The 10,141-nt window shown below is 41.5% G+C and overlaps 1 protein-coding gene across 1 annotated transcript; it reads left to right on the top strand.

Moving 5' to 3' along the window:
- Positions 1–598: 598 nt before the first annotated feature.
- ANKRD40CL (ANKRD40 C-terminal like) lies at positions 599–4,024 on the top strand. Its single transcript, XM_047756796.1, has 5 exons — positions 599–638; positions 1,278–1,374; positions 1,594–1,727; positions 2,265–2,440; positions 3,855–4,024. Exons 1-5 carry the CDS (start codon positions 599–601, stop codon positions 3,996–3,998), a joined length of 591 nt encoding a protein of 196 aa, XP_047612752.1. The 3' UTR covers positions 3,999–4,024.
- Positions 4,025–10,141: the final 6,117 nt, after the last annotated feature.

Genomic DNA, 10,141 nt, shown 5'->3' with positions numbered 1-10,141 from the left:
TAGGCACAGCCACAGCAACGCTGAATCTGAGCCGCCCCTGTGACCTGCAGCAACGCCGGATCCTTAACCCACTAAGCAAGGCCAAGGAGTGAACGGGAACTCCTGTTCTTGTTTTCTTGCCACTCACAACTGTGGAGGAAGGGACTGGGAGAAAAGGGAGAAAAAACTGGGGAAGAGAGCCTGTTTAATCAAAGATACTAAGTGTTTAGCTTTTCTTATCCTTTGAGGTAGTAGCTGCTAACCTTTTCCAAGGAGAGCTGTGCCTCCGAAGCCTCCCCTCCCAGAGGCCCTCGGGTGGGCACTATTGACCTGCACGGCTTCCAGGTGGACACAGCCTGGGGAAGAAGCCTTGAATCTCAGTCCCTTTCTCCATTTGCGCCATCCTGTGCACATCATACAACACACCCGAGCCTTAGTTTGCCTGTCTGTAAAATACGCCAACCCTTGCCCTATCCCACCAGCCATTGGCAAGAATGGATTATTGTTTCATCACAGACAGATGCACTGAGGCTTTAGAAGGTGCTTTTATCTGATTGGGAGGGAGCTCAGGCATCAGTGTGAGAGGGGCTGCTGATGTGAGAGACCGCAGAGCTGATCCATGGCGGAACCTCAACAGGACAGGAGGGAGAAGCCTACAAGTGAGTCTTTAAATCCTGTCTCCAACAGGATCCTCAAGGAGAGGGGAGGGGCCAGAGGACGGGAGGGGTGGGGTGCCCTCCCCCACTCTGCCAGTGGTGTAGTCTACAGCAGAGGAAGCCGGCCAAGGGTCTTTTCAGGGGGAGGCAAGTATCAATAGTTCTAAGAGCAGCCAGCCAATACTGGTGCTCAGGATGTGCCAGGAGTGGTTAGACTTTCTTTTTTCTTCTTCGTTTTTTTTTAAAGTGGCCGCACCTGCGCCATAGGAGTGGTTATACTTTCAGTGCACGATCTCATTTGCTTCTTACAACCTTGTGAGGTAGAAATCAATCCCATTTTCCAGATCAGAAAACAGGCTCAGAGAGGTTAAGTAACTTGTCAAAGCTGTCACGGCTACTAAATAGTGGTGAGAAAAATTCAGATCTCAATCTGCCTGACTTCAAAGGACATCATTTCCGACCTCTGTAAGAGACCTTGTCCACCCAGGGGCCATCTTAACCTGACAGATTCACCAGAGAATAAAATGCTTTTACACGTGGTAGGCCAAGCACAGTGCCAGGTGGAGAGGAGGTTTGGAAGGATATTCTGAGTATGTCAGAGGCCTGGCACGTGGTAAGCTTCCTCCTTCCCCTTCCCTCTAGGTGAGAGAAGGTCTCCTCATAAAGGGACTCTTCTATCGGCAGAACTCTTGCTACAGAAGTGGAAGCACAAAGCCCTCAGCCTTCAAAGCCTATTGAAGTAAAAACTTAAGCACACAGATTATAAATATTTTTCTCAGATTACATACCACTTAAAAATAGTCTCAGTTCCTTTTCATGACTTAAGCAGTGATGAGGGAAAATTACTCTTCAAGTCTGAAGGTAATTACTGCCCTTTTCGTAACTTTTTTCCCATGAGAGGAGGAGCTGCAGAGCAGAAATGGAGATGGGGCTCTTTTGTCCCTTGTCTAACTGGCAGATCTGGCAGAGAACTAAATGCTGAGATGCTGCTGTTTCTCAATTCTTTCTCAGATGAATATAAACAAGAAGGTTCAAAACCACAGTTGCCAGCTGATGATCCAGATAATGCCAAATCTGATGACAACTGCCCAGGTGAAGCATATTGCAAAGCCTCATTTACCATTCAGTTTCCTCTACCTTCAGTCAATACTGCTCCTTCTTAGGACACAGTTAAGCCTTAAGATTCGCTCAATGCTACTGTCCTGAAAGATGGCAGAATTATCCTATTTCTCAGAGCCTCTCTCTCATCTTGAAGTCCCAGGGGTTGCAGTAGGAATCAACAGAATGACCTGCACCTCTCTGCAACAATGGCTTCTTAAGGATATAGAGCCCCAGGGTTACAAATTTCCTTGAAGGTTTCCAAATGGCCAACAAGGTAGACAACGCCTATGTACTGCCTATTTCAAATTGTAGCCTGGCTTCAAACTACCTTTTGGTGGGTATATGGGGGCATACATACATACCAGAGCTTGCCCAGCAGTCCAAGCCTCAGATAATTAAAAGTTTATATATGCCTATAAAAGCTCCAGATCTACTGTGGATTATCTATGCTACTATAGTTGACAGTGTTGAAAGGCTTTAAAAATGAATGTTTTGTTTCTTTTATGAATAAATTTGTAGGTGATCCAGAGCTGGTGCTTAAAGTCAGAATTCAGAGCCACAAAGAAAATGACTTCATTGAAGTTGAACTGGACAGACAAAAGTTGAGTTACCAAAATCTACTAAAAGTGAGCTGCTGTGAACTGGGGATTAACCCAGAGCAAGTAGAGAAGATCAGAAAGCTACCAAACACACTGCTCAGAAAGGTAGCGTTTACAAGGTTCTAAATATAGATTGGGCTCCAGGTGGGTAAAATTATATTCTGTGAAACCTACCACTAGCTTTTGTATTTCTAACATGAAGACAAAATCCAAGACATTAGAAATTCTGGCTGCATGATAACCCAGCATGGTAGCTAGGTAATTTTCTATCTGTTGCTTTTACAAATTTGCCTACCTAATTCATCAACACTTTTTTTTTGGGGGGGGGGGGGTCTCTTTGTCTTTTCTAGGGCCACACCCTCGGCCTATGGAGGTTCCCAGGCTAGGGGTCTAATTGGAGCTAGAGCCACTGGCCCATGCTAGAGCAATGCCAGATCCAAGCCACATTTTCAACCTACACCACAGCTCATGGCAACACCAGATTCTTAACCCACTTACCGAGGCCAGGGATCGAACCCGCAACCTCATGGTTCCTAGTTGGATTTGTTAACCACTGAGCCACGAGGGGAACTCCACGAACACTTTTAAATAGTCTGAATTACAGCTAATACTCAAATTTAAGACCCTAGCTTACTACATATGGCCGGCCTCCAACTTCGGCAAAACTGGTCCCCAAAACAGAAAACACAAATCCACTCTTATCTGCTTAGCAAGTCAGCCACTGCAATCTCAGGAAACAAAATTTTGAGGATTTTAATATATTTTACAGATTTAAAATACAAATCTCTTTTTAATTTCAGAGGAAGAGTCTCATTTGGGGGGCATTTTTTTTTTAAAAAAGCAACTTGCTATTTATATATTTTATTTATTTTTTTTTTCTTTTTGCCATTTCTTGGGCCACTCCTGCAGCATATGAAGGTTCCCAGGCTAGGGGTTGAATCGGAGCTGTAGCTGCCGGCCTCCGCCAGAGCCACAGCAATGCAGGATCCGAGCCGTGTCTGCGACCTACACCACAGCTCACGGCAACGCCGGATCCTTAACCCACTGAGCAAAGGCAGGGATAGAACCCACAACCTCATGGCTCCTAGTCGGATTCATTAACCACTGCACCATAACGGGAACTCCTAATGCAACTTTCTTACATCTGACTTGGCTAATAGTATATTCTTTTTCAAATATAAGTGGTGTGGAATGAACATACTTCCTAGTTTTTTTTAAATGCCCTGCCCTAGGGAGGGAGAGGCCCTAGAAAAGGCAGAAAGACATACATACATACATAAATGCCCTGCCCTAAAGTTTCTCCTTGGGCAGTATCAAATTTGGACTTTTATTCCCCTTGGAAACCTGCAACATGGACTGGGAGGGAACAAAGCCTAGAAAAAAGAATTCTCAGCTGCTAACTTATTTTACCATGGATAGACAGTGTTTGAAAACAATGCTTGGCCAACATTATTAAGCCTTTTCATCTTAACTTCACGAGTTCTTATGAATCATTGTATATTTTGTTTTCCACATTAAGGACAAAGACATTCTAAGACTACGGGACTCTCAGGAAGTAGAACTCATTTTAAGGAAAAATGGAAGCTCTGAACCAATAGAATACACACCATCCCTTATAGAGAAGCCCTGCTGCAACAGCAATGCTGCAAAACTGACATACTAAGAAACCTGAGAAATAAAAACTGGAATCAATTATTTTGTAAATAATGAAGCCTGGATGCATGTATCAGTTTGCTAACCTCATGTGTGTACTTCAGAAATTACTACATTTCCTTGTCTCCAACTACTCTGGGCTGGGAGAAGAGGACCTCAAAGTTCTTGCCGAATAGAACTATTAAAACTCCTAAGTACGATACTTACCAACAAGCTTGTTTATAAAGTTGTACCCCAATCCTATGCACTCCAGAGATTCAGTCAGGACAAACTGCCAGGATCTGTTCACATGAACTCCATTAAGGGCAGGGTGAAGCTGATGGAACTATGAAGGTCAGGACCCACTTGGCACACTGGTTCAAAGCTGTTTCTAAAAGCATTTTGTACCATTACTTCCTTTTTACACCATTTTAACTTACCTATAAAAGAACAAGACTTACACAACTTGAGTAACACCTTTGAGGCTAAACATACAACTTGCAGAAAAGCCAAGGCACAGCCCAAAGCATTGAACTCTACCAAACAGGTGAAGAAGAAGAAAAAAAGGCTGATAGCCTAACAACTAGCTCCAAGATGGGCTGTGATTAGATCCCATGCTACATTCTTCTCTACCAGTCTACCTGGAATCCTTCTGGGTCAACTCACCACCTTCTAGTTAATAACTGGTTGTACCTTAGGAGCACTCATGCCTGACTCCATATACCAACACTTATTAACAGACACCACATTGTCACTTCTTTTCACACCATGTAAAATCATCTCTAATCCTTACAGAACAGAGGAATAAGTAACACAGACTCCCTGGGCAAGTCTTTTCCAGAAGAGGAATGAAATAGGGCACTGTTCCCCATCTCCAAATTCTCAACAGCTCACAGCTTCGATGAAGGGTGAAGGGGCCCGGGGGGCATCAGATCAACACTTCTCTCACCCTTTTGCCTAATGAGTAGGGAAATGTTGATTAGTGCAGGTACAGAAGTATATACTATTTCATTCATGAAATGAGTGAATACGAACCCTGGACCTGTATTTTACTTAATATCCACAGGATTATCATAGGAGGACCTGAGCACTGAAGCCTGGTACCTAAGCCACATTTTTAAGATAGCATGGCCCCAAAGGAAAGCCAAGTCCATTGCTAGGACTGTGATAGGGATGTTTGGAGGTCAGTCTCCAAGTACCACCTCCCTAAGGTATTTTCAATTGCTTTAATTTTAAAAGTTATTTTTCCGGCTGCACCCATGGCACGTGAAAGTTATCAGGCCAGGGATCAAACCAGCACCACTGCAGTGACAACACCAGATCCTTAACCCACTGTGCCACAAGGGAACTCCTCGATTTTGTTTTTTAAAAGGATAAATTTAGGCAGGGGTTCAATTGATTAATGGCCCCAAATTATCATTTGCGGAAAAGTGAGATTTTAGCTTTTTAAGTGACACAGAATATATTTGAAAAAAATTACTTTTGGGAGGAAAGCTTACACTAATAGCAGAAGCTGCACAGGTGCAGTACAATAAAATCCAGGGTAGTAATTTAAATACCACAAAGGTGATAAGCAAACTTAATACCCATCCTCATTCCAATATGGCCTACACCAATAACATACTTATTTTCTATAACCGACAGAAGTTTTAAGGCTATAAATTAATACCAAGTTTCAAGAATAGTTTTTATTATGTACTTCATAGATTTTTTTTTTTTTTTTTAGGGCTGCACCCACAGCATATGGAGGTTCCCAGGCTAGGGCTCTAATCAGAGCTACAGCTGCCGGCCACAGCCACAGCAACCCCAGATCCCAGCCGCAACTGTGACCTACACCACAGTTCATGGCAACGCCAGATCCTTAACCCACTGAGCGAGGGCAGGGATTGAACCCGAAACCTTACGGTTTCTAGTCAGATTCATTTCCGCTGCACCATGACGGGAACTCCTTCATGCATAGATTCGAAAAACTAATTACTGAGTAAGGCGCATTTCCCCTCAAAGATTTTTATGTCATTTTCTATTTTTAAGTTGTTGAAATCTATCAGTTATCAGATTGCTACCCTCAAGAGTTCCAGAACATATTTAGGCTAAAACACAAAATGATCTAGAACTCTGTTGTTCATATGTTCACCTAGAATGGAGTGACTCACGGCATTAGAAGTCCTTCCATATACACAGCTCACAGGCCTGAGGGAGTCACGATCAGGGGAGCAGACTCAGTGCACCAGGGGTGGGAGCTGTCCCCATTCTGTACACTGATGTATCTATCCAATAGCACCTAGCACTTACCAGCACCTAATGTGCTGAATAAACCCATAGCTAAGATTACACCATGAGGATTAGGTCTCACCTCAAACACGTGGTTGCATGGGTTAAGAGGGCCACTGCTGATACAGGGCCTTTAGCTACATGAATTTTATGCACCTTCAAACCACTTCCCCCTCAAGGAGCAAATATTTTTAAACACTTCATGGTACCCCTATTAAGAGTAGAACAAGGAGGAACTCCCGTCGAGGCTCAGCGGAAACGAATCTGACTAGCATCCATGAGGACATAGGTTCGACCCCTGGCCTCACTCAGCAGGTTAAGGATCCGGTGTTGCCATGAGCTGTGGTGCAGGTCGCAGACGCGACTGGGCTCTGGCATAGGCCAGCAGCTACAGCTCCAATTTGACCCCTGTTTGACCCCTGGCCTGGAAACCTCCATATGCCGTGGGTGCAAAAAAAAAAAAAAAAAAAAAAAAAGAATAGAACAAGGACAAAAAGGCACCCTAAAAAGACAATCTAACTTGAACAAAGGGAAGGACACACTGACCATGGGTCAGGAGAATGGCTCTTCTCACTCTAGCAATTTCCCTCCCAGATTTATTCCAGATGGCATAAATCTGAGAGAAAAGCTTCCTTGGAAGCTACTTACCAACAGCAACTCCCTGGCTGACACCCAAATGAAAATTATATCAACATAAAAAGATATCACAAAGAAAACATACACTTAGGTCTCATTTCTAGCTTTAAAAACCACAATTAAGACCCTTAAATCTGGCACTCAAGAACCAGTACCCTTTAATCTGTTACCCATCTAAGATTAATTTCATGAAATACATTTACCTATTTTACTACTTACTACCTACACCAAGACCTTTTCCCATTTTTTAAAATTTAAATTTTATTAAGAAATATCATACATACAAGAGCACATACACATACAGTTTAAAAGAGAAACCACCCACCCAGCTTCAGCAATCACCAGTTCCTCTGAAGGGTGCTCCTTGCCCTCCGTGATCCACCCCCCTCCAATGCACTGCACTGTGAATCACTTCCTTGCTTTTCATTTACCATGTATTTAACAGCCTGGTTTTGACCTTTACAGAAAAGGAACTATAGCGGATGTATTCTTTTGCAACTTGCTTTTTTGACCACTGAGATTCATCCGTGTTCACATGTGTAGCTGTAGTTCAGTCTGACTTCTGTGGAGTTCCACTGTAGGAAGATTCCACAATATAAATCCAGTGGACCTGTTAGGCATTTGAAGTCTTTCCAGTTTGTTTCTGTCTCCTTTTCTTCCTATTTCAAACAATGCTGTCATGACATCTTTATATCCATCTCCTGGCACATATACGTAAGAGTTTCTCTAAGGTTAAGTATAAAGAGGTGGAACAGCCACAAGAGAAGACATGGCACAATATGCCCAAATGTTTTCCAAAGCTTCTTAAAGCTGTTGACAACTGACTGGGGATGGGTGAGAGGAAAAAAATAGATAAACTACGAAACTGTCAATCTGCATTTTCAAATCAGGAAATTTAAAAAATCTAATACAGTAATGAAAAATACATTTACTTCCGAAATGTACTTTCGAATACTATATGTTTAAACTTAAAATTGCTATCTCCTATTGTCTCAAATGTTTCTAAATATACTGAGTGAAAACAGCAAGATCAGAACATAATGGTGTACTATCATATATTTTAAAAGATTCATACACAAATTCATACATCAATACTTACACCCACCCCCCACCTCCCCACAAAAAAACACTTGGAAAAATAATTCCTAACACTAGTAGCCCCTGGGCAGGACAAAGAGGGACAGGAATAGAAGGGAGACATAGATCACTAACACTTTTGTTGTCTGTTCGAACCATGTACAAGCATTAAAATTGTTAACACAAAATTCTTAAAAGGCAGTCACCTGGAGTTCTCTCATTAACAACTAAAAATCAGTCCAAACTCACACTTGAACACAACCCTGAATAAAGTCCCACCCCACAGAAAATATATTACAGTAAGTTCTTAAGTGTTTTTTCTTGTTTCATGCACATTTAGAATCATATTTAAAAACACTCACAAACCTCATCTACAATGCATTTTTTAACAGCAGAGAATGGACACAAGCTCAAAAAATTCTCACCCTAAATTCCTCTGTTTTAACATCTCTAGAAACTTTTAAACACGTGGTTGAACTCAGCCCACATGTGGTCAAAGCATTCTCAGACCTCAGAAATAGCACTGGTTATCCTCTATGACACTAACTGTATTGAAGAGACCAGAAAGATCACCTGCAGGCGGGTAATGCTCTAAGTAAAGGAGGGAAAACATCTCTAAGCTGGGCAATATGATTAGCTCAAGAAGGCAAGAAACGTGTTTTAATCCAAATTGAAAAATTAAGGTATCAGTTTGAAGGAAAAACGTCTTAACCAAAAGAGTGATGATGCAGTGTCTCTGCACTGCAGAAGGGCAGATACCAGAACAGCAGACTCAACCAGGTCCCCCTGAGAGGCACAAGAGAAAGTAAGCTACCAGACCAGTACTACAGTTAACCAATTAAAAGTTCATCTAAAAGTCCATCCAATGAACTGTTGTTTAAGTTCTTATCTTAATAAACTGTTAGGTTCTTATCTTTTCGTGAGACATGAAGAAATATTTATAAAAGATGACTTGCTTGACAATAACAAGGGACAGGGACACACAGACACAAAGAATAGCTGCTGAGTCTTACCGGTGATGAGCTTTAATAAAAGTTAATTACACTGTCCCACTTTTTTGGTCTTAAATCTTCCAAAATAAGGTTTTAAAAAAAACCCTGGTTGCTCTGATTTCAATCTTATCAAGTCATCTTTTGAGTAATAAAAACTGACTTCCCTTAAAGGCTTTTCAAAGAGAAAACACACATTAAGCAACTGACAACCTTTCGGTCTGCTTGAAAGAAATGTACATTATTAGCATATTAGCACATGGCCTCTATATTGGATTTTAATAAATTTGGTTAGTAAGAATCATTTCCTTTTGAACCTGATAAATTTCAGATGTCGGGTGTCACCCAATTTCTCTATCTCCATCATTAAGGCCAGACTTTAGTCACGGACACCTCAAGAGGCTAGGCTTCCCCCTCAAACCCTACATTAACTTCAATAATGATCAACAGATCTAAGTGTCTGCACATATGAAGATGACAGACTTCATAAACTTACTGTATTTCATTTAAAAAACTTACTGATTCTCCATGAGGCAGAACAAACCTGGCATTTTAATATTCTCCATGATCTAATACCTTAATGGCTAAGTACCTTAATACTTAAGTAAATTTCTTCTGCTTCCTGATTTTTCTTAATACTTAGTAAAAGAATATGGTGAACTATCACTTTTAAGTCCTTTATTCCTACAGCCATAATCTTTTCAAACTTATACAAAGCAGTATCTGGGAAGTGGCTGACTTCGTGTTAGATTCTTTATTCATTTCACATTAATCCTCACGTGAAATCAACTCTGACAAACTATCCATCTATTGCTCCAGGATTAGCTAGGTAAGCCAGGAGTGAAGTCTCCATAACATTATCACATACAAAGCCTCTGAAGTGGCAGCTTCATTATTTCCCAAAGCTTGGTGGTAGGTATTTTAAATAAATGCGGCAGCCTATTCTTATGCCTATTAAAATGAATACAGTGGCACAGTGAGGCACTGGGACCATGAGACAGAGACCAAGATTTCCTGTGCCAGCTCTCCATCCACACGGAGCCATTAAGTCCTTTAATGCACTAACTCTCAAGTTTCTCTAGCTATAAACTGATGGTAATATTTGAAAGTTATAAATCTCAAAGAACTGCTATGATACATGTAGATGGGAGGTAATACTTTTATACAGTCAGCAAGCTGACTATAGACAGAAATGTGCTGC

This window comes from Phacochoerus africanus, chromosome 14 (assembly GCF_016906955.1).
Source record: "Phacochoerus africanus isolate WHEZ1 chromosome 14, ROS_Pafr_v1, whole genome shotgun sequence".
NCBI classification, from domain to species: domain Eukaryota; kingdom Metazoa; phylum Chordata; class Mammalia; order Artiodactyla; family Suidae; genus Phacochoerus; species Phacochoerus africanus.
Note: the sequence above shows the minus strand (reverse complement) of the source record. Positions and strands in the feature narration are given on the sequence as shown.

Bases quoted from the DNA above. Each gene is read 5' to 3' on its own strand.
- ANKRD40CL (XM_047756796.1), top strand. From the start codon at position 599: ATGGCGGAACCTCAACAGGACAGGAGGGAGAAGCCTACAA. The intron at 639-1,277 runs GTGAGTCTTTAA...CCTTCCCTCTAG, and splicing joins CAGGAGGGAGAAGCCTACAA to GTGAGAGAAGGTCTCCTCAT. The intron at 1,375-1,593 runs GTAAAAACTTAA...TCTAACTGGCAG, and splicing joins AGCCTTCAAAGCCTATTGAA to ATCTGGCAGAGAACTAAATG.